Source organism: Anas platyrhynchos, chromosome Z (assembly GCF_047663525.1).
Source record: "Anas platyrhynchos isolate ZD024472 breed Pekin duck chromosome Z, IASCAAS_PekinDuck_T2T, whole genome shotgun sequence".
NCBI lineage: Eukaryota > Metazoa > Chordata > Aves > Anseriformes > Anatidae > Anas > Anas platyrhynchos.
This window is the reverse complement of record NC_092621.1, coordinates 48597262-48621956: the sequence shown is the minus strand read 5'-3', so window position 1 is coordinate 48621956 and position 24695 is coordinate 48597262. Positions and strand designations below refer to the sequence as shown.

General features: G+C 36.9%; 1 protein-coding gene and 1 long non-coding RNA gene across 13 annotated transcripts; one reads left to right on the top strand and one right to left on the bottom strand.

Moving 5' to 3' along the window:
- On the top strand, positions 1-17969 carry DIRAS2 (DIRAS family GTPase 2). Of its 11 annotated transcripts, none has more exons than XM_038170883.2 (5): positions 7-356; positions 4985-5098; positions 9301-9372; positions 12572-12707; positions 13940-17969. In XM_038170883.2, the coding sequence occupies exon 5, from the start codon at positions 13979-13981 to the stop codon at positions 14576-14578; it is 600 nt and encodes a 199-aa protein (XP_038026811.1). In that variant the 5' UTR covers positions 7-356; positions 4985-5098; positions 9301-9372; positions 12572-12707; positions 13940-13978; the 3' UTR covers positions 14579-17969. The 11 variants fall into 11 exon arrangements, 10 of the variants coding, with proteins under 10 accessions (XP_038026811.1, XP_038026810.1, XP_038026815.1 ...); XM_038170882.2 differs by having other exon boundaries at positions 9297-9372; XR_005261706.2 differs by lacking the exons at positions 12572-12707; positions 13940-17969 and adding an exon at positions 12043-12565 and having other exon boundaries at positions 1-356; positions 9297-9372.
- Positions 17970-18005: 36 nt separating this feature from the next.
- Positions 18006-21364, bottom strand: LOC140000679 (uncharacterized). Of its 2 annotated transcripts, XR_011805809.1 has the most exons (4): positions 20764-21364; positions 20290-20401; positions 19724-19821; positions 18006-18453 (listed from the first exon to the last, which is right to left on the bottom strand). It is a non-coding gene; the product is annotated as an uncharacterized lncRNA (long non-coding RNA). The 2 variants fall into 2 exon arrangements; XR_011805808.1 differs by having other exon boundaries at positions 19724-20401.
- Positions 21365-24695: the final 3331 nt, after the last annotated feature.

Below are 24695 nucleotides of genomic sequence, written 5' to 3'. Positions count from 1 at the left end.
CTAGATGAGCTGTGCAGTCGCCATTTAGGCAGGAGCACCAGCGGAGGCTGGAGTCAGTCCATCTGTAACAGCGGAAAGAAAGAGCGAGGCTGCAGCTGAGCCAACAAAAGCATCAGCCCCGGCCCAGGCGCTCGAGGAGCGAGCGGGAGAGGAGTGGAGCTGCAGGAGCACAAGCCCCAGCACAGGCAGCAGGCAGCAGCCAGCACAGGACGTGAGGCAGACAACAGAGCTACAGCTCCCTTGATTAAGACGCGGACTCCTTTCTGGTGGAGAAAACCCACAGCAGAAAGGGCGAACAGTTGGTGCGATGACAGGCAGAAACTGAAGAGTTTTTGGAGCATTCTGTTCTTTCACAGGTATTTTTCTTTTCTGTTGCTTTTCTGCATTACCTTGTTCAAAAACATAGCTTTGCAAGTTAATTAGAGGTCTTTCTACCTACTCTGACCAACATTCACAGTCTTCACTCAGGAAAAAATTACACTGAAGTCAGTAGAGTTTTGCATGAGTTACGACTGAAAGATCTGATACAAGTTGTTGTCGTGTGTAGGGAACATGGCATGCTATCAGCTGGGGCTGATAAGGGAGGCAGGAGCTGGTCACATGCATACTGGCCAGCCAAATAACATTATTTTTCTGTGTGTTGGGATGCTAGTAATGGTTTCATAACATTATTTTTTTTTCTTCATTAAAATTCAATGTGCTGAATTTTGTCCTACTTTATACTGCTGCCATTGCAGTGATTTAAAGAGAGATTTTATTTATTTGTTTGTTTTTATTTTTATCTTAAAGCTACATTTTACCGTATGTGATGAAAGAACTCAAAAATGTTGAGCTGGAATAAAATAACACCAGGTGTTTCTTTGAAACAAATACAACTTTGCAGCATTCCTCTCATAGCTGGAAAATATTTTATTTGCTTAGAATATTTTACAATTCACAATTGAATAAACAAAAATAATTCATGAGGGGTTATTCTCAAGTGTCTGTGAGTGACATGAATTCAGAGTTAGTACGAATTCCTTGCTGTCTTTCCCATAAAATGTGGGATGTACTGCATGCTGCAGCACTCAGTCACAGCTGGGTGAGCTCAGAGTGGAGCAACAAGATTTGATGTATTTCATTTTTGAAGCATTTTCCAAATCTTTTGCTTTTACGGGTGCCTGATTGTACATGGATGTACATATGATGTACATATGCCTGCTTAAAAATGCACCCATTTACAGGTACGTGATGTGTGTGTCCAGATGCTTTTCTTTATAAATGAAGCTGTTACAACTGATAGCTGTTTTACCTTTGCCAGTGTTTACACTTATTGTACAGGGAATGTTTTGCAGATCCCACAGTTGTTAATTCTGTGTCAGATGGTTATTTTGTCTGCTTCCCCCCTCCTCTTCCCCCCTCCCCTTACTTTTCTGACTGATGGACTTCACTCGTGTTTCAGGAGCTGCCCCCAGGGGATCCAGCTGTGCTGACTAAATGCAGTAGTGCCCATTTCTCATGGAATGGCATCTGTGCCATTGTTCAGGGACTGTGAGACGGGTACCCATCCAGGTTTTGTGCTCTCTCTTACATTGCACACGATGTTTGTGAGGCTCATGCATGAGGAGCTATCCAAACACAGAATAGGTTCAAATGCACAGCTGCTAATCAGTGGCCTCATGGAACTGAAAGTCCGGTAGAATGACTGCAATGTACGATTATTTATCTTCTCTGGTAAAGCAAAGGACAAATGGGTATAAATGGGATGCGAATACACTTAGGGTAGACGTTTTCAAACCATTAGAGCGGCAAGGTACTGAAATTACTTTCTTGTTCCTCTAATAGAAAGAAAAGGTTCTGATTTTTTTTTTTTTTTTTTTTTTTTTTTTTTTTTTTTTTTTTTTGGAACTCAATGGAAAGGATTATGTTAAATGCTTGCCTGCAATAGCAAAGAATTGGATTTGATACTCCAGAAGGTCTCTTCCAGTGCTACATAACTATTCACTGGATGTTGCCTATACTGAAAAATCTCTCTGCAAACGGGTCAACATCTTTGGACACACAGTTTTCCACATGTCCCATAAGAAAGCCAAATGCAAGCATATTTTTTTTCTAGGTTGTGCTGCACTTATGTTTACACAACAGTGGCCCGACAGCAGATGCATAAGCCTTGCTGGTCATCAGGTTGGATAATATCCTCTTCTCATAGTGCAGAGCAGTTATTCAGAAAATGACTGGATAATATCCTCTTCTCATAGTGCAGAGCAGTTATTCAGAAAATGACTGGAGTTCAGAGGCAAGACTCCTTCCTATTTCATCCCAAAAGATCAAGACCATATTATCCTACATCAGCACTGCAGTCTGTAATATATATATATATAAAAAAAAAAAAAAAAAAAAAAAAAGATAAAATATAAACTGATTGTGCTTATTCTGGTTTGTTACTAGTGCTGATTTTACTTTCCTTTGAGTTTCACCAGATAACTTAACTTTTGTGCTAACCAACAGATCTGCCCATGTGAAGATCTCCTCATCATGTCTTAAAATCAGACACCTTTTCATTGTGATGGAGTATGCCCTATTCCCCCAGGCTTAGCTTACTTTAGAAAAATTGCAATAAAAAATATTCTGGCTTAAATGTGTCCTTGCAGAATGACCCCATTCAACTCTATATTATATTATACACCCTTCCACTTATTTTCTTTTTAACCTAATACTTTACTTCCTTTTTTTCTTTTCTTTTCTTATTTTTTTTTAAGAAGACATGATTACTTTGGATTGTTCTCAATTTGCAGTGAACCTAGAACGGTAACTATTCTGTAAAAAATAATGAGCTACGTTTGAACCTTCCAGCTTCTAGGCAGCATGAGTATCAGGCCATTCATATACAGAAACTGAAACATTATCTGACATGGAAGATTTGGTTCAGTGTGTATGGCTCCTTCCAAATATTTGTTTCTTTCCCCTTAATGTTTTGTGCTACTAGACTTAATTGAAGAATTATCAGTCTTACCTACTAGAACAAAAATGAAATTTTATGAAACATAAATAGATATTAAAAATATTACTTTCCCTTTCAAATTATAGGGACGTTACAAACAAACAAACAAACAAAAAAAACTTTATTCTGATTGTTATTTTTAGTTTCCACCCAAAGATTTTTTATGTCAGCAAAAGGATCCTTTCACTACACTCTTTATGTTGCAGTAAAATGAAAAGATGTAAAAAATTGTATTATCTTATTGCTGCAAAAGCAGTGATCAAAGACTAAATGCCAATGCAACTGTATGCATAAATTGATACAGAACATACTTTTTTTTTTTCCTTTTTGAGAAAATGCCAAAAAATATTTATTATTGTATGAGTTGTATGAATATGAGTATGATTATTGTATCCTTGAGATGAGTAACAAAGGAAGACAAGAAAAATGTCAAAAAAGGGGTATCAAGGCTGTGACAGACAGCCACTCACAGACACTTTTCCACTGACACTGAGTTCAGGAACACCTCTTCTCAAGCAATTTGAATTGAATGTTAGACTTTGGCGTAGGAGATGAAAACAATTCTCTGATTTCTCTGTTGGCAGTGAAATACGATCTCCCTCACCTTGACTGGAGGTAATAGAATTGGTTTCAGGTGAATCAGGATAAGCGTCAATGAAGTCATAACAGTCTTTTAACTTCACTCCTTAAAATCTGTGTTTTGGAAAGCAGTCATATGAAAAGAGCAAATCCATCCCTGGCCTCCAGGTGTTTCCTACCTTTTAAGTGTTCAGTAGTTCAGCCTTAAAATTAATGTGAAGTTAAGAATAGGAGAAGCACCCTTTTTTATTTATTTTTATATTCTTGCTTGAAAATATAGACTGACAGTTTTTATCTGTTCTGAAACTGTTAGTAATTTACATAATGAAATTTTGGCTACCACTAATAGCTAAAATATTGCTGCAAACCCTCTTTTTATTTATTTATTTATTTATTTATTTATTTTTAAAAAGAGAAATTACTTTTCTCTTCAGAATAGACAAAATTTCAGTAAGAAAATTAATCATTTTTGTGAAAGTTCTGAGATGCAGATTTGCAAATTAATTGTTAAAGAAAAATTCAGCAGAAAAAATAAATATTTTTCCCCTAAATAGCAAATATTTTCTTGTGAAAATTTAGAAATACATATCAGACATCTGTCATTCCTGTATCACACCACAGAGTTATACTTTAATTGCTGTTTTTTGACCTTTTTGATTTGCATCAATTTCTGGTGGAAGCACAGGCTTCTTCCAAGTGCCTGGAAGCTTATTTACAATGGAACTGCATTGCTTAATCACTCACTAGAGATCATTCTGGGTCCTGAACCCAACTGCATTAGCCAATTCACAAGTTCTTGCCTAACAAGCAATTGCAAAGTGTATTATATTGGGTGGTAGTGTTTTTGGAGGACTAGCCGTGTACGACACGGACAGCAAGACAGATAATGATATTCTCAGTTAGACCTAATCCACATTGTTTTGAATTGGGTATTATTTGGGCTGTATAAGAATACCAGAAGTATCTCAGTGGTCAAGATAGCAATCGCTATGTGTATGCCAAAGAAAGGCAACAATGGGATCTATATTCATTTGAACAAGTCAGCAAGCCTTGATTCTCGATGATTCTCCTTCTATACAAGACAAATATTCTCAAATTTACACTAAAGAATTGAGGACTATGGAGCAAAGGCAAAAGGGCCACTGGTTTTGTACAGTTTTCTCTACTGAACAGAAACCAGTTTTCCATGGACACGTGCATTCTTCTGTGTAAATGCATACATTTATACGCAACTGTCTTGTTTTCCATGCTGGGATTTTTATCATGAATCTCACAATACATGGAATTATAAATATGAAAGCAGTACCAGTTAAGTCAATGAAGTATCTAACATGTCTAAAGTAAAGCTGAATTTAAACAGTAACCGAGTCAACAAATTCTCTCTCTCTCTCTCTCTCTTTTTTTTTTTTTTTTTTTTTTTTTAAGATTACCCAGTCCACTTACTGGAAAGTGACAACCAGTAGGACACAAGTCCACCCTGGGTAAACTTGGTATTTGATATCATTTCTGTTTGTGAAAGTGGGAAAGATTTTTCATGTGGTAAGTAGGTTCAAATATGTTAAATCTGTTTTTATGGTACCAATTCATTAGTATATATACATTACTAAAGGGCTTCTTCTGAAAGGTCTTGGACCACAACAGACAAAAAAAGTATACTCTTGACTCCAAAGCTCAATGTTGGGTGAGTCCTAGCATCTTCAGCATTTTGTGCAAATAAACTCACAGCAGAAAAGGAAATCAATAGACACTTCCACATAATTTCTTTTTCTGTCTTCAATCCTGCCTTCTTCAACATGAAACAATACTTCTAAAACTTCAGTTTTAGACATCAATGCTGTATATTGGCCATATAGAAAACATATCTAATTCTCTCCTCTTTCTTTTTCCAGTTCTTTGTTGCCTAGTGAAACTACTGCAACAGTTTCAGCTGGACACATATTAGTCAAAAGAGCTTGTGAAGATTTTCTTACAACTATAGGTTTGGGTTCTTTGTTTTAGCAAGGGAAAAAAAATCTAGATCCATTTGATACAATTTATAGGGTCTATAATATAGGGGATATAGGCTATAATATAGGGGACATAATTTATAGGGGCTCGAACAGTTTTGAAACGGCGTTGTTTTGGGAAATGAGATGTTCAACATGGGCACGATAAAAACATGACAATTTGCTAGAGGACAACATGACATATCTGACCACAGAATAGTAAATAGGATTCTACCTCTTTTAAATGCACATTTGTCATTAAACAGGTGTTCTTAAGACAATATCCCACTTCTGGAAATACAGGAAAAAACTGACAAATTATTCTGAAAGACTGTTATCCTTTCTACTACTCTACATACTCTATGTTAAGGCAGCAGTATATACAGAATCTACTAAAGCTCTCAAGAGAACCTCCCTGAAAGAAGTATACATTTACAATGAATAGGGAACGTGCATAGAGGTCAGAGGCAGGCTCTTCCCAGTGGTGCCCAGGGACAAGGTGCAGTGGGCACAAACTGAAATGCAAGAGGTTCCCTCTGAACATCAGGAAGCACAGGTTGTCCGAGAGTGTCTGTGGACTCTCTCTCCTTGGAGATCTTCAAAAGATACCTGGACATGAACCTAGGCAGCCTGCCCTAGGTATCCCTGCTTAGGAAGAGGCACTGGACCAGACGACCTCCAGAGGTCCCCAAACATCCCAGCCATCCTCTGTGATTCTGTGTGAATTCTAGTTACTAGCTTAGCAACTAGACTGTATATGCACACACATTTGCAATGTAATGGACAATCTGGCCCCAAACGCAAAGAACAATTTAGCTAACATTGAAATACTGATATATATATATATATATTTCATTTCTTTCTTTTCTCTTTTTTAGATACTTGAAAGTACATGCTATGATCACTTAGTCCAAACTCCTCCAGAGTACCCACTTTGTTTGATTCCTTTCTGATTGTACAGAGTAATTTTATTTTGTTGCTCTTTCAGTCCCATCCAGTATTGTACAGACTGAGACGCTGTTTTCATTTCAATTAGTAAATTTTTAACAATAAATTTTCTATTTTCTATTATCATGTCTTCATGATAAAATGTTCATGTTTTCATTATCAATTTTTCTATTATATATAAAATTTCAAAATTTTCTATTCAAATTCAAAAAAAATCAATTATGGTAGAGAGTCCACCTCTAAAACTGTATGGTTCCATTCAAACAAACTGAATTTGTAGATTGAATTTGTGCTTCCTATGAGTATGTTGAATAAGAAGAATGTCTGATTAAGCCTCTTACTTTCAGACATAATATCAAGCAAATGCTATAACAAAGCCAGTGTGTCAGAGAAAAAACGTAGGTTTATGACATGCAACCTTGTTTATTATTTTCAAAGAGGACATTATTTTGTATGCAGCTCTGTCTGGTCTCCTTCCTTCTGGCTGATGGTACAAACTACTAAATTGTCACTGCTTTTCTTTCAAACTATACTTGAGAACATCTGGATGTCATTGTCTGCCTGTTACAACACCCAATATTTTTATTGATTTTGAAAATAAATTTGGAATTCCAAAAGCTCCGTTCAGTGAGATCTTTTTGTGGGTCACACTCAGTAATTTCTCCACAGATCTTAGATTATTAAGCTGCTTTCGGTGTCCAGAAGTTGAATTCTCTTTGGTCAATATGACTTGTTACCTGCAAATTTTCACATCAAGTGTAACTGCTACATCTACTGACCTGCCAAAATTACTGATCTTCTTAATGTTCCTTTCACTGTCAAGAGCTCCTATACTACGTGAATGTTGTATATGCAGATTTTAGAAACAATGTTCAATTGGATCTTGGGACCTACAGGCCACATCTTCATGATGCCAACACTATACATAACATTTATGCAGCTTTCTTTTGGTAAATCAGTACATTAGCTCTTGGCCACTCAGCGCTGGGAATCCTGAAGCACATCATTCTTCACTGTTTTTGAAGCTGGCTTTTATTTTGAAGCATTATTTTTCACCATCATGCAGAGCTGATTGAGATCAATGTTTATTTTCATCAGGAGTCAGTGAACTGCATAAACTTTGGTCTTGGAGGTACTCCTGTCATGATATTTTAGGCTAATTAGCAAACAAAATAAAACAAAACAAAACAAACAAACAAAAAACTATTACTATGAAACAACAACATAACTGGTGCTGGAGACCCAGGAAGCAACTAATTTAAGTCATTAGTCATCATCATCAGCAAAACTACATTTCCTAAGAATGAATTGCTCTTCCAAGAGGTATTAGGTAGAACAGCTGTAGGCAAAAATTACTTTTTTTGGACTAAAGCAAGACACTTTGCTCAAATTGCACTAGAGACAAGAAACCCCATAGAAATCTTTGGTCAGTTGGATTAAAGGTTTCTGGCACTGCATAAATACCTTAAGCAAAATGTAGTCAATTGCTATCTGACATTTTTGCATTTCAATTTCAATTTGTATGGAAGAAGCTATGGTCCAAAATGCCCACCTGTAATTTTGTCTTGTGAAGGTATCTAAAAAGTTGCAAAAAGTATGAATAAGTAACCTTTAACCTGTATTTATTTATTTAATCTAATATTCAGCAACCTCCAGATAGTAGCTGTTAACATAAGTATCAGAGACTGAAATTCAAGTGCAAGGAATTCATCAATGTATAAATAAACTGAAATTTTGACATGGTAAAGCCAACTCAGGAAGCATTTTTGCTCTGAATGCATCAAATAATTTTAATTACCCTTATTAGTACCATTAATCCATGCATGGACAGATTATGTAGATGTGACTTGGCCAGCTGTCCTCCTATTTTACATAAATATCATGTTAAAAGATGAGATGTTTCCAACAGATATTTATCTGTGACCAAGGCTTTTCTCAAGTATCACTGACACAGGCATTAACAGTATGAAAATATTATTCTCTGCTAACAAAGATAGCAAGAACAACACCTGCATAAAAGCCAGAGCTGACATAAATTAAGTGTTACAACATTCCTGCAGAGAAGAAATCACAGTTTACATTAGCTGATCATCAAGAAGCAGGCTTTCAGAGAACATTTTGTTCAGCATAAGAATAAAAAAGTGCTTTCCACACACGTTAGAACCTTATGTTTTGAAGCTGCTTTGTCTTCAAACATGTCATAATTTCTATTGAGAAGAAAAGAACAAAGCAAAGCAGGCAAAGAAAAGGAAGGGTAAAGAATAAAAGAGTCTAGTTGTAATAGATGGAAATACCAGAAGTAGAAAAATCCCCATTCTTTATGTCTATATTTATGTCTCTGTTCATTGGCAAATATATTGAAAGTATTCCCACAGAAATGCCTTTTTACAGACAAGTAAAAATTGTGTGGAAACCCTCTGTATATAGTTTGTAAGTTTTTTCCATCTTCAACATAATGAAACAGCCACCATCCTTGCAACCACGCTGAAGTTTATCTTATTCCTGCATTTTCTATTATTCTCCACCTTGCACCATGTATCTTTGTATAGTAGTGTCATGACTAGATAGTCAGATGGTTTGCTATTTTATATCAATGTAAGATTTTAAACTAAATGTATTGCTCATACTTAACTGGATTTTCTTCTGAACAATGAGAATGCAAACAAAGACATGTCCTTAGGCTTAATAAATTATTTATTTGATTAATTAATAATCAGTGACTACCATGAGATGATTTAATGTTAGGAAAAAGAGGTTTTAAAAATTAATACATAGTGTCTAACAATAGCTGTATTGCATATTAGACAGACTTCTCAGGAGGATGCAATAAAAGCTCAAGAACTGGATCACCTAAGACAAAATTAAAGCCTCTGACTCCAGGTAATAAATGTAGTATCAGTTCTTGTTTGTTTGTGTTTGTTTGTTTTCATAAAATGAATGCCAGCCTAAAACATACCATCTAGCCAAACAATTTCATAGAAATTTGCAACATGTGACATTGTATGGAATTCTGACAATGCAACATGGTTAAAATCTTTTACAACAAAACCAAAACTGTGTTTGGAGGATGAACACTTTTTTTCTTACCTGCTTACAAAGGAGAAAGGTTTTACTAGCACCATAAGCCTACACATTATCCTAATCTGTCTCTACTCTAAACCCAAATATTTGATGTGTAGGAATTTAGCCCTCCTATTTATTATGTTTTTCTGTGAAAGGGAAATAATATATTATTAATGGCTCAAATACAAACATAATAGTCATATCATAAATATAACGGATAGACAAGTGAGATAAAAAAAAAAAGAAAAAAAAAAAACTATTTATAGGCAGAAGATAACTATGAAGATACAGTGACTAAATACAGGATTGGCGGCACTGATTCAGTAGATGATAGCATACCCACATGTAATTACTCACCCAAAGAATATCAAGAGTTTAAATTATTGACTGCATAATCTGTAATGCGAGGTACCTTCAAACATTTAAATGCACATTTTTGATATTTTTTATCTAATTAGCTGGTCAGTTTTATATCAAAAAGACTCAGCCCCTAAACTGTATCTTACTCTCATAAAGATTTGGTTCTTTTACCTGACATGTCAGAAACAGCTAGTAAAAGAATGCATTCCCGTGCAGCTAGTAAAGGTCTATAGCTGAGCCTGAACTGGAGGCAGACCTTGTCCCATTCAACAGCCCACTGAGATCAGCAGCTGAGTCTTCGTGCTAGCAGAATAACTGAAGACAACAGAGCTAAGTCAGCAAAGGTACATGGAGATGCAGTAACTTTCTGAACTCTGCAAATGACCAATTAAAACAGGAAGGGTATGAATACATGTGATGAAAAGTGTTTTGTCTTCTTAAGTGAGGATAGTTTCATTAAACCTGACACTTTAGTGGATGCTAAATTTGATTATGAAATTTGTACACATATCAAAAGCTGCAAGTGAGTCTATTAGACACAAACTCATGGATAAGTCAGTCATTTAGTGTAAAAAACAACCGCTGCTTTGTATATGCAAAATGTGAAATGGTCAGGTTTGCGAAGTATGGATAAGGGAAGAAGATATTGTGCATCTGAAAATTGAAACTTTTTTCAACTTCATTTTTTCATACCCACATTGGTGAGAAAGAATTGGTGAAACAATGTGGACTTTACTTTGTCTTGTTGTGTGTTTTAATCAATGCACTTCAAGATGAAGAAAAGTCAATACCCTAATAGGGCAGTATAAAACACATTAATAAATGCACTACCGGGTGCAAGTGCACCGCAGTCACACAGGATGAATTTCACTGCAGGAGAATCTCTGACCAGAGATACACAAGAGAATATAACTACATAGTAATAATTATCCATGGAAGCCTTTCTGCTGTGCTATTAAAATGCCTTCTATGCTGTTTGCTCCGAGCTCCTGAACAGGACAAAAAAATATTAATCTTTATTTGTTATGTTGGTATAAATGATTGACTTTAGGATTAACAGACCTGTATGTGGGACAGACTAACTCTTTGCAATGGCCCAGGTTGAGGGCTGCCCAAAAGGTGGGGAGCAACTCTGTAGCAAAAGGCCCTGGGACCATAGTAGGCAGCAGGCTAAGCATGGGCCATCAGTGTCTATTGTCTAATATGAAATTTTCTTCTGCAATTTAGACCTTTTAATCCCTTTAATTCCATTTCATCTGTCTGTCTGTCTGTCTGTCTGTCTATCTATCTATCCATCTATCTAATTTTCTGCACTATAGGTACACACTCTCCCTCTTTGCAACAACTTATTATGTATTTGAATACTGTTACCATGTCATTTCAGGTTCCCTTAGAAGCTTTTCAAATGCTTAATACTTTATACCGTAAATGTCACATTTCAATTTATTCTAACTTTTGGGCAATCGTATGTGCCAGCTTTCTTGGAGATTTCTGAGTATACTTAAAGCAAGCAGTTTAATACAAAAGGAATACACAAGGCAGCTTTTTAATTTTAATTTTTACTCACAATGCTTCACTGTTTTTTACCGTCAAATGCTTTTTTTTTTTTGCCTTTTTTTCAAATGCTTTTTTTTTTTTTTTTCTTTCTCTCCTCATTATCCTATTGTTTCTAGGCTACATATTATCCGATTGTGCAACACTTAAGCTGCTTCAGAGGTGAGGTAGTCATGCTTTTCTCTCTTGCCTTCTTGCTCATAGAAATTATTAACTCATGGTAGCTCATTCTCTGCAGACACCTACAACTCTAAGCTCTACAACTTTTCTCAGTTTGCCTGTTTGCAACTGTCTTATGCATAGGTTTATTCCCAGTGGAATAGGTTCCTGCTAGCTTCCTCATCTCTTATTTCTTGCTACCTACTTTGATTTTGTTTGTTTTCTCAACAGCATGAGCTGTTTGCACATTTTTCTTGTTCCTCAGAGGGTTTTCCTCTTATATAAACATTTACACTGGAGTTTTCTGTGACTATTCAATTCTTTGAATTCTACTGGCAGAGAGAAACAATTTTGCTTCAGTGCCTCAGGATAAACACCCTTATTTATCAGTCTTTCCTTCCTATATTTAAACAGGTCTCCGAGAGTGACAGTGACTGCAGCATAGAGAGATGGAAGGGGGTGAAGCTGCCTTCTGCCTGAAGCTAGGCTGGGTAGGCAGAGCTGTGACAGCTCTGCGCTATGCCTCAGGATCAGCATCCCCAATTGCAATGGTTATTCTGCCTATGGTGTGGCAGATGAGGAAATACAATTCCTTCATCCAACACATTATGTAAAGACAGATGTTTTCAGCTTACTCAGACATAAGAATTAGGAAAGACTAGGGATGCCCTGGACAAGAAGGATAACAAAATCAGAGTACGCTTGAACAGCAAAATGAAAATATTAGTGCAGCATGGGCAGGCACAATTTTAATCTAACTGGCACAGGCAGCAATGGCATTGAAGATGGAGAAATACAGAATTCAGTGTCGGCTGGAAACTGGGGAAAGGCCATTGGGGCTCTACTCACATTCATACCTCTACAACATTACTGCTACTCTCCCTGTGCTGCACAGATAAATGGTAACCTAAAATTCTGCTCCACAACACAACCTCTCTTTCAGCTGTAGTGAAGAAATAGCTTGAAGGCTTTCCTGACTCAGTAAGGAAGCCCTGTGGGTTGTTCTGGATCAGCTGCTACCTAGGCAACATTACAACAGGCAACTTCAACCACCACTGGGGCACTTGGACAAGAGACTGGTATTTCAATTACTATATTCCCTCTTAAATCATCCCAATTTCCTCAGAACAAACAAGTGTGCACCACATTTTGCAGTTTGTCCCACATATTTATACTACGCTTTATCTTGCTTTGGCCTAAAAAGCAAGTATATCCTAGACTCTCTTCACCTCCTAGGGTTCAGTTGTTTAGTGTTCATTTACTTAAATCTCACTAAACAAAAATGAGACTTGTACATGCTGTGTACCTAATGAGCTGCTACTGATAGGAGGACCAATTCATCTTCATTTTTATTTCAATGTATTCAAAAACAACCATAGCTTTCAATCCTGTGAGAGCTTCTGTGAGAGCTCTACCATTTTTATTATTTAATCATGATGACAATATTTGTGGTCACAATGTTTACAGATACTTTTTGTCAAATGTCACTAACTTCAGAGATCAGAGTGACAGCTAACATATGAATTTGCCAAGCCTGGCAATATGGACCACTTAAAAATGTTGTGAAGATGCCTTCACTACCTTTCTGATAAGTATAGCATATCTCCAATCAAATATCATCTGCTGTGAAATAAACATTAGAATGAAAAGTCAAACTGAACATAAACTATCTAGGTTTATCAAGTTGTACTCTTTGTCCTGAAATGAAAGTGGAAAAATGTATAAAACTGGGCTACACACTCTCAAAGAGTTAGAAACAAAGTGAATCTGGTGCTATTGCTGAATAATCTTCAAATATTTTTAACATGCCATGAATGCATGTTGTCTAGTGGCACTGCAGATAAATTCTCTAACTATGAAGAGATAAGATATTTAGAGTAATTGACTGTTGTACATGTGTCTTCCACAGTTTTGATGATGATTTGAAGACACTTTGTTTAGAGACAAAGGAGTAGTTCAGTTTATATAATTTTTCAGGCCCTGGCCTTGCCAAAATATCAGTTCCTGGATGTAGCTTTTTTATTCTAGTGATGTTAGTCCAGTAAGAATAATACTTAGAATCACAATGTTCATTTCAAATAAGTCATGAAGTGATGAAGACGGTCTTTTGTTACCATTCCAGGCTGGCCTGCAAGTCCTAAAGCTACTACTGAAATAAATAATTCTATGACCCACTGCAAGGCTTCTTAACTATTGCAGATTATGTCATCACTTCCACCACATTCATTTCTCTTCTGGGGGAAAAGATAAGTATAACCCCTGAATTTACCTGCATTAATGTCATTGTTGTTGTTTTTATTTTCTTTCCTAGATTTTTCTCTCTAGCTGAGCAACAGACACAGCAAGAAACATGCCAGAGCAAAGCAATGATTACAGGGTTGTTGTGTTTGGGGCAGGAGGAGTTGGCAAAAGTTCTCTGGTCTTGAGATTTGTGAAAGGTACTTTCAGAGAGAGCTACATTCCTACCATAGAAGATACCTATCGGCAGGTGATCAGCTGTGATAAAAGCATATGCACTTTGCAGATAACTGACACTACTGGAAGCCATCAATTTCCAGCCATGCAACGTCTTTCTATTTCTAAGGGACACGCTTTCATTTTGGTTTACTCTATCACCAGCCGACAGTCCTTGGAGGAACTCAAACCAATCTATGAACAAATATGTCAGATTAAGGGAGATGTAGAAAGCATTCCTATAATGCTGGTTGGGAACAAAAACGACGAGAATCAAAATCGAGAAGTGGACAGCAGTGAAGGAGAAGCCATGGCCAAGAAGTGGAAGTGTGCCTTCATGGAGACCTCTGCCAAGCTTAACCACAACGTGAAGGAGTTATTCCAAGAGCTGTTAAACCTGGAGAAACGCAGGACTGTGAGTTTACAAATTGATGGCAAAAAAAGTAAGCAACAGAAAAGGAAAGAGAAGCTGAAAGGCAAATGTGTGGTCATGTGATATTGCACTGCCAGGAGTAATGCTGTCTCACCTGCCTGATATTACCTACAGACAGCAAACAACTATACAAGACCTTATTGATTGGTATCTGTTTTGAAAGAAATATTTGTAATTTGAAAAAAATGAGTTATTGTGATTACTATGAAAAAAGTCAAAAATTGTGTGTTCTAGATATCAGTGGAAAAAAATATCAGGAACTGGAAAAAAAAAAAAGATTGGTTAGGATACCTAATTTAATAATTTACACAAGAAAAGAAAATTCATGTTTAGCATACTGTGGAAGATTTGGGAAGTCAGCATCATAACATTATTTATATTTGCATGTAACTGCACTGGAAGGCAATGTATAATGCTAAAAGAAAAACCGATGTCAACAAAGAAGCCTAGGACATACAACTGCATGTTGGATGAAGTTATCGTACTCTTTTAAGAGTGCTGTGGACAAATGGTTCTGTGCAATTTTCAGTACTGACTGTCAAATAAACTAATTCTCACTAAAGGGAAGTATGGAGCTAGCACAGTTAGAAGGAATGGGGATTTTCTCTACCACCCCCAGCATGAGATGTCTTTCTTGTATGGCACAAAGTTTGAACTGGAAGATGAGGAAAAGCCAGAGATGGAGATCATCTTTTCTGCACCTATCACTCCAGGAATGACGTGTACTTTTGACCCCATGATATTTCAGAAGAACAGATGTTTGCCGTTGGAGAATGTCAGATCATAAAAACAGTGTGTACGTACAAACAGTATACTTTCCATGGAGGACTGGCTGGGGAGTTCCGTACAAAACCTCTATGGAAAAGACTCAGTTTAAGAACTGCTGATGGAGGAATGAACAGATAGTGTGATCTGCAAACGGACTGGAAGTTTGTTGAACTTGTTGACGCTGTTGGAGAGAGGTCAGTGTAGTACAGAAAGGTTTCATTCAAATTACCATATTAGTTGAGTAAAACTTCTTTCCATCACTATATTCCAGTTAGAATGGTTTTGCATTCATACATTGCTAGGTTTATTGCCTTTATAATGCCTAAAGGGTTTTATATTCACTGTTTAAACACACAATTTGAACTGCTGTGACTATTTATATAGCCAAATCCTACATCTGCTGTTAGGACCCACAAGAGTCTCTAACAGAAGACTTGCTGGGTAAGTACTACAGGATTTGGCATATTAAGAGTTACAATCAGTACTGTGTTACAGAGCAATACAAGGCTCAGAATAGAAATAATAATAATAAAAAAAACCTGGTTTGAACCACTCTGTCAGGGGAAACTGTTCTTCTCAAAATCTTCTAAAGGGGATAAATGCTAAAAATGTGAGCTTTTCTGGATTTCTCTTAAAACTTTTTTAAAAAAATTATATGAATGAATAAAGTATGTATCCAACTCATAACAAAGATCATCAAAGATAAAAGAAGCACATACTTTTTTTTTTTTTTTTAAAAAGACACATCAAAATTGTATAAGCTACAGTTTGCACATTAAGAACTGCTTTGAAATAATAAAACCAACATCATATTTTAGGGAAACTTTTACATCAAAACCATACTATGAGAAAATGCCGTCAAGTATTATTAGTAGTAGTATGCATGCTGTTGCATTATAAATGTCTTCTAATAGATGTTCAAATGCAGTATTAACATTAAGAATTGTTACCTTGTTGCTCTTAAAGCTATTGCTTGTTTACCTTCTACCTTTCCAAACAAAAGTGCAGATATTTCATAGGTAGTGTGATAGTATATGTCTTTGAGCAAAATCTGCTGTTAGCACTATCTAGAAAGGAGCACAATTTATGTCGTTTACTCAGAAGAAGTCCTGGCAGCATTAACATCAAGTGTAAAACTCCTACTGATTTAAAGAAGAAAAAGTTTTGGTGTTTATGATAGAAAACTGGAGAGAGCAGGAAAAAAGGCTAAGACTCTTCCTTAGCAATAATTTCCTGACTCTTAAGCATTGCTTTTTCTCCATAAGTCTCAAAACGCTTTACACAAAGGGTAGCATCATTACCTTAACTTTGCAGGTGGTGAAACTGAGGCACAAAGAGAGAAAGCAACTGCACAAGGGTACCCATCAGGTTAGTGACAGACCAAGGTAGAAAAACAGATCTCCCCGGTCCCCATCCAGTGCTCTGTCTGCCTTTGGTCAGACTGAGTCTTCAGACTCTTACATACTTCCTAAAACATATAAAGAAGCCTGGTATAGTTTACACAGCTAAGTGCATCTTTTCTTTCTCAGTGTGTCAATAGGTCAAACCATATTTCCAGATCAGGGATGCAAAACATTCAAAAGCACTATGTTTAGAATGACTTTTCTACATTTTTATACATTTACTCTGTTTGTAAGCAAATGGTTCAAGATACTTATCTTTACAGCACTGGATTCCACTAATAGAACTGCAAAATCCAAAGCAGGACTACACTTGGGGAACAATGAGTCATATACTGAGGTCAGCAGGACAAGGATGTCCCACTGATGCTAACAGGTTGATGCCAAAAGGTCATTATGCATAGTGCACTTCTAGGAGACCAGCATGGAATTACAATAGAAACCAAAACAAAGAAGGCCATATAGAGAAATTATCCTTTTAGAATTATTATTTCAGCTGAAACAATTATTTGCATGGTACAGAGTAGGGGATCAGAATTAGACCAAAAAGGTTATGATGGCAAGGACATTACGGGCTGAAATTTGGCCCCTGGCTTTTGCTGAATGTGCCTCATAGAAAGAAAAGAGTAATTATGTGTCAAAGCTGGAAATTAAACAAGTAGCTGCCAAATGTTAGTCTTAAGAACCATTTCCTTTAATTCCCAGTTCATTCCTCTCGTGCTACATAATGAGCCATGAATTATTTCATGGACTTGCATGTATCAAAGCAAGGCCGGTACAGAAGCAATATTACTCATGGACCACAGATTCAAAACAGAACATATTTTATACCCTTGCATTGTCATTCTGGTTTATACTACTAGTTTATGCATATCTTACATATATGTCAGCTGTTTTAAAACATTTGTTTTGCTATTACTTATCCTTTTAATACAGGAAAAAATACAAAGAAAATACGCAGCTTTATTACATTTAGTGTTTTCTTTGGGGATGTGATATTAGTCTAATAAACTCTTTAAAGTGTATGGAAGAAATATGACATATTTAACATATAAAATCTACAGTGAACTTTAGCACTCAAACATATAGAGAAAACAACTCTTTACAACGCATGACTTTTGTATGTATATCGTATGTATTAAGTTATATAGATATCACAAAAAATGTGTCATTGAGATTTCATTAGCAAATATTTTATTCAAAAATTGGATATTAAGTCATTTGTGCCTACAAGTTTCTATGTTTCCTGTGGTGTTCCAAACATACAAAATAAAGTTTTAAATGGAGACTTGTTTTGGGAAAAAGCCTTGTTGGTGCCTGCATTGTGTTTATTTCCTAAATATATTAAGCATACTGTTTTTAATAGTGGAGAAGGCAATTCCCTAGATCAAAACAGATTCAGACATGTGAGGCAGTGTCCTAAAATCTGTGACTATACAAACAGATTTCTGGAAAGACCTAAGAGGGGTGAAAGAGTTTGTCCTATTTAACATTTTCCTTTATTAGAGTGAGACAAACACCTACACTTTCAAAACAAACTACCTTCTTCATAAAACACAGGTTATCAGTAGATGTATATTTTATCTATCAAAAGCAAAATATTTTTGGAAGCAAGTCGGTATTCTATTATTTAGTTTTAAATAATGACAGATATGATCTTAGTGCTTGTGCAAAAATTGAAACTTATTGTACAGATCCTGCTATTCCTCCTCTTCCCTACCAAATGCCTGATGTTTTCACAAAATTTCCTACTACGGTATATTATTGCACCTGAAAAAAAAAATCAAATATAATAATTTAACACATTGTGTAATTCAGAAGTTTTTCCGTTAAATTATTATTTTCTGTATGTATTCCTTAATTTTTTTCTCCACAGAGGGAGGGATCAAAAAGCAAGCATGAATACTTAGGTACTTTGGCGAGCAGTTGAAATGCTGAAATATTGAGTATTGAATGCAAATTTTATATAACTGTGAAGTAATGTGAAATAGCAGTCAACAAAGCTTTTCATTTTTTGAAAAGAGTGCCCCTTCATTTATATTCCTTATAAGGAATTCCTTATAATTCCTCTGATCCTGTTTTTTGTTTGTTTGTTAGCTTGTTTTTCTTCTAATACACCCTAATTTACTATGCATCGTCCTGATTCTGACACAATAGTGGATTTGCAGTCCAGAGATCTGCACAACATAGTAATTATTTTAGTAATTATTTTATTTTCCATCTGTAATTGATTGTCCATGTATTTGTCCACATAAACACTGCAAGCATTGTAAAATTTGCTTGTCTCTTTTTTTTTTCTTTGGTTACAACTCTTGTTTCCCAGTGAAAGATATATTCCTAGTTAGCATATGTCCTCATTCAAAGTTATGAATACAACTTAAGTCACATGTAGTTCACTGGCATATTAGCTATGTCCCACTCACCTTCTATGCATGTTTTCTAATTAATCCAAATGTTTATTTTATTTAGTCAATGGTACCTAAAGTCCAACCCCGCTAAAGCTGGAATGAGAGTGCAGAAATTTAGCGCCTTTGAAAGCATGGACCTGGGTACCTCTTTGGAAGGACACAGACTCCACTCTAATTTAACCAGAGTAATACAAGGTTTATAGAAAACATTAAGCCTCATCTGTTTCATGTAGTTTTCTTTGGTTGACTGCTGCTTTTTATAATGAGTCATAGTGGACCTATTGAGAAGTCATAATGGAACCAAAGCACAGAGGAGCATTTATTGTTCAATCAGATGTACTTATACCTCATTTAGATATTAATAAATGGCCTAAAACGAATCCTACATGTGCAGTTTTATCCTGATGCCCTGAAAGCTGTGGATGATAGTGTCTGTCACGTGGAAGCTGCCATCGTATTTTTATTACTTTCAGTAGAAAAAGCAGGAAATAAAGCAGCAGGTGTTTTTCCCCAAGAAGTTTATGGCGAATCATTTTTTTTTCAATGTGTAAGAGGACAAAAACAATTTTCATTCATTTTTAGACAGAGATTTGGAGAGCACCAAGGTGCCAATCACTCTAATCCATACTTACTTTACAGAGGCTTTTGCTCAGTGATGTTGTAAAGATCCTTCACCTTCAGTTCTTCTCTTTCTTATTTAGTACAGTTCCTGCTGCTGGTCAGTGTGGTCCTTAAAACATACAGATCATGGACCTACTTAATAACTTAGTCAAGGTCAGACAGTCTTAAAATAACAATACAATGGCACTGTATTGTTAGGCATATGAATTTAATTCCAGATTTTACCTGTGGGAATTACTGTGGCCCACCTGTCCACTGCACAACTGAATCACTGTAATAAATAGTTCGGAGGAATATAATTTGGGGGAAAGCAATGGAAATGTCAGAAGTAGCTGAAGATTTTACGGGATCTCTCTATTTTCCAGGAAATTCTGAGATCAGCCAAGACTCCCAAGTATATTTTCAAAGGAAAAATCAATATTCAGTCATCACGCTGAGTTGTGCTAATGAGCGCTGCTGTTATGGACATTACAACTGTTAGTTGCCCATGGAGAACAGTTGCTGCTCACTCGGTGATCTAGTCAAATCCATAACTCATTATAAAAATAATGGTCAATCGAATGGCTAATTTATCCACCTGTGGATGAGTCCCAGAAGGGTCTCAGTTCTTCAGAAGCAGAGAAGTTCACTAACAGCATCCAGCCCTTCTCCCTTTCTACAAAGTGCAGATAGGTGTCCATGGAAAGGATCTGCAAAAATCAGGAAAGTGAATAGGCAGTTACCTAAACTGAGCAGAGAGCAGCAGGGAGGCGGATGGCGAGAGAGATTGTGGTGGTTTTACTCAACTCGGCAGCTGAGCTCCACCACAACAGATCTTACTCCCCTTCCTCAAAGGGAGAGGGGGGGCGTGGGGAAATATGATGCAAAGGGCTCAAGGATTGAGAAATGGACAGGCAGATCACTTGACAATTATCATCACAGGCAAAACAGACTCAGCACAGGGAGATTTATGTCATTTTTAACCTATTACTAACAAGCTAAAGAAATGAGAAGCTAAAAACAAACAAACAAACAAACAAAAAGACCTTTCCCCCATGCATACTCTTCTTACCTCCTCCCCCCAAGCCGTGCAGGGGAACAGGGAATGGGGGCTGCGGTCACTCTATAGCACTTCGTCTCCGCCGCTCCTTCAGGGTCCCTCCCTGACCCTGCTCCCCGTGGGGTCTCTCCCATGGATGCCGTCCTTCTGAACTGAGCCTGCGGGGGCTGCCCACAGGCAGCAGCTCTCCAAGCACTGCTCCCACACGTCTCCATCCCACGGGGTCCATCCATCCATCCCCCAGGAGCAAACTGCTCCAGCACGGGTCCCCCACGGGTGGGGGCAGCTCCCCCCAGACCCCCTGCTCCTGCGTGGGCTCCTCTCCACGGGCTGCAGCTCCGGCCCGGGGCCTGCTCCTGCGGGGGCTCTCCATGGGCCGCAGCCTCCTCCAGGCCACATCCACCTGCTCCAGCGGGGGCTCCTCCACCCATGGGGGGGCTGCAGCGTGGAGATCTGCTCCATGGGGGACCCATGGGCTGCAGGGGGACAGCCTGCTCCACCAGGGGCCTCTCCCTGCACAGCCCGCAGGGGAACTGCTGCTGCCTGCCTGCAGCACCTCCTGCCCTCCTGCTGCACTCACCTGGGGGCTGCAGGGCTGCTTCTCACACCTCTCTCCCAGCTGTGCTATTCTATATAATCTTGGAAATTAAGAGTTTAGGAAAAAAAAAAATAAAAATATACTCCTTTCCTTAAATACGCTCTCACTGAGGCAGAAACACTGTTGCTCGTGGCTTGGCTCTGGCCAGTGGCGGGTCCCCTTTGGATTTAGCTGAAACTGGCTCTTATCTGACAGGAGGCAGCTTCTGGATTCGTCTCACAGAAGCCGTCTCTGTAGTCCCCACTACCAAAACCTTGTCACATAGACCCAGTACATTGGTATTTCACTCTAGCAGTATAAATTGATATTTATATACTGTTGGCTATCATGGTGCTGTGAGGAAATTCAAAGATGTGACCTGAATATCACACACTTCAGCTTTACCACACAGCCTCCAGTGGCTATGTAGCAACGACTGTATTGCCTTTATTGTTGTGATGTCTTTAGTCTGTCAGCTTTGTTTATTCAGAAACTTGAAATTAGTGCTATTCTACTTGGTCTTGTAAGTTAAGTTAGTTTAGGAAAGAAACTTCCATATTAGGATTACTTTCAGTCAGAGATTTTAAAGTGCATTCAATGGCAATTAGATTTTGAAGTTCAACAGAAAATTTAACAGTCATTTGTAGAGACAGTATTAGTCATCTATTTCCCACACAAATATGTTTTATGGTTTGAAATGTCACTAAAATGGGTATTTTAGAACACAAAGCAGAAGCTTGAATAGGAACAGCTTGAGCTTCTTGTATTTTAACTTTCAAATAAATGGAAGTACATGCAAGTTCAATTTATTTTATTTTTTTTTTTCTTTTGAATGCCAGAGACCAAATTCTTTCTTGGTTTAGTTAGGAATAAATTTGTTTCCATATTTTCCAGCTTGTTGTTAAGGATGCTGTATTTGGGACTTGGTATGGTAACATACAACAGGCTTTTGGACTTTAAGAACTAAAGATAAACTTGTATGTAAGGTACAAACAGGGACATTTAGGAATTCTGTTGCTTTTTCTAACTCAAATGTTGGCTTTTAGCAAAGTGACTAATATCTATGTGACCAAATTTCTTATGTATAAAAATGGAATAACAACTTTTTTTTTTTTTTTTTTTTTCTTCTGGAAAACAAAGAATACTTATGGAACATATGATATGAAAATCTCAGTTCTCTAGTTTTCATTTTGTTTTATTTTGTTTGTTTGTTTGATTTCAATGCTGTCTTGTAATATATCTGACAATTGTTCAAAACCTATCGTCTTTTTTAAATTCACAACACAATGTAAAAATCTCTTCCTTGTAGACAGCTCAGAGTTTACCCTATTGAGTCTCATGTTTTCATTTCAAAATATTCCAGAGTGAAAACAACATAGTTTTCTCCCTCCAACTTCACTTGCTAAGATCTCCTTCTGTTGATAATGACTGCTGCTCCACCACGCTGATAATACCACCATGGAGAAATCAGAAGTGATGCAGGCTGTGTGTGGAGGAACTGTACTCCCAGGCCCCTGCATTTGCTTGAGAAGCAACCTGCAGTACCTTCACTGTTCCTCTGAGCTTGGTTGCTTGCAGGTCATGTTTGCTGGGCTCCCTGCACAAGCACAGGCAGTTAGTAGGCAGCTCTCAGGCTGCGTGCACCAGAGCTGGCATGGAGAATGTTCCCACTCCAGCTAGCAGATACCTTTGGATGTTGTCTTCACCGTATCATCTACCACGTTCTGTAGTCCTGATGCTGTTTTGGAGGCTTTAGACAACTTTCTTTTCCATGGTCTAAGGTAATGGGATTCATCACCTTGTCTAGCAGTCTACACAGACCTAGAGATTATAAAAAAATTTCTTGCGTAAGATTTCAAGTTGTTTTTTTTTTTGTTTGTTTGTTTTAGTTTTTTAATCTGTAAGATGTTTTTTATGTTAATAGAGATGTTTTATGTTATGTTTTTTATGAAGAAACATTATTTATGTTTCTTCACAGGAGATTTTCTTTTTAAAAGAAAACCATCTTGAATGGTTAGTTTTATCTTTGAAATTTAAAGAGAAAAGACTGTGTTAGATGACAGCATCCTTGTGCATTCCTTTAAAGCCAACTTCACTGTGAAGTAAATTGAGTCCTCGCCTCAGTCTCCAAAGAAGCAATAATTCAGTACATTAAAATATTGACTTTTGCTTTGACTGGCAAGATATTTTTGTTTACTGAGGGCAAGGCTAAAGTGACAAAAGATCTTAACTGTCTCATGGTGCGAGATGTGGAGCAACCAACTGAAAAGTAAAAGTTATCTGCAGAGGATGGTGGTTGTTCTATTGATTTTTCTTTTAATCTCCAATAGTGTGAAAAAGCGACAGCATTTCCATTACAATATTTGAATGTTAATCAATGAGAGATTTTTTTTTTGGGGGGGGGGGGGAAACAACAACAGTAAAGTTCAATAAGCCTTGGCTTAGATTTGTTCATTGACTGGATGTGTATACTGAGTGACAAGTAACACTTCTGATCCTTTATGAAGGCTGGCTATTTTGCAATAAGTTAATAAATATTGCTCTTGTAACCAACCAGTATTAGAAACAGAAATTGTTAAATTTGGTGGTGACAGCTCAAATTGTTTGATTCTTAGAATACAATATTTCTACTAGAAAAAGTGGGATTTCCCAGATCTATTGTGAAAATTTCCAGTGCTGTTTGAGACTTTAGGACAGTTTTCAAAGACAGAGAATGAATTAGTCTGAATAGGGGATGTTCTTGAGAATAAGAATGACCATTGACCTTTCATGGGAGTTCTACTCAAAACTTCTTCATGGTATTTACTACTTTTTGAAGCAATAACAGGATCAGATATAAACATTTTCTTTTTATAGTTGATATAATTAAAAGCATAATTATAAAAGTATATAATAAATATAATATATAAATATAATATTAATATATTAACATATTAATATATTAATATAAATATATATTGATATATAACGTATATATCATATAAAATATATAAAGATAATATATAATAAAAGTATTATAAAAGTATAGCATAATACTTTTATACTACATTTTACATCAAAAGACCAACAAGAAAATTTGTACCATTCTGCTGTCCGAATTTTGGCTAGGATAGAGTTAATTTTGTTCCTAGAAGTGGTATGGTGCTGTGTTTTGGATTTAAGATGAAAAAAGTGGTAATTACACACTGATACTTTAGTTGTTGCAAAGCAGTGCTTACACTTAGCAAAAGACCTTTCCTGCTTCTTATGCTGCCCTTCAGCTGGAGGTGTGCAAGAAGATGAGAGGACGGGGACAAAGCCAGGACAGCAGACCCAAACTGGCCTAAGGGATGCCCCATACTGTATGGTGTCATGTTGAGCAATGAAA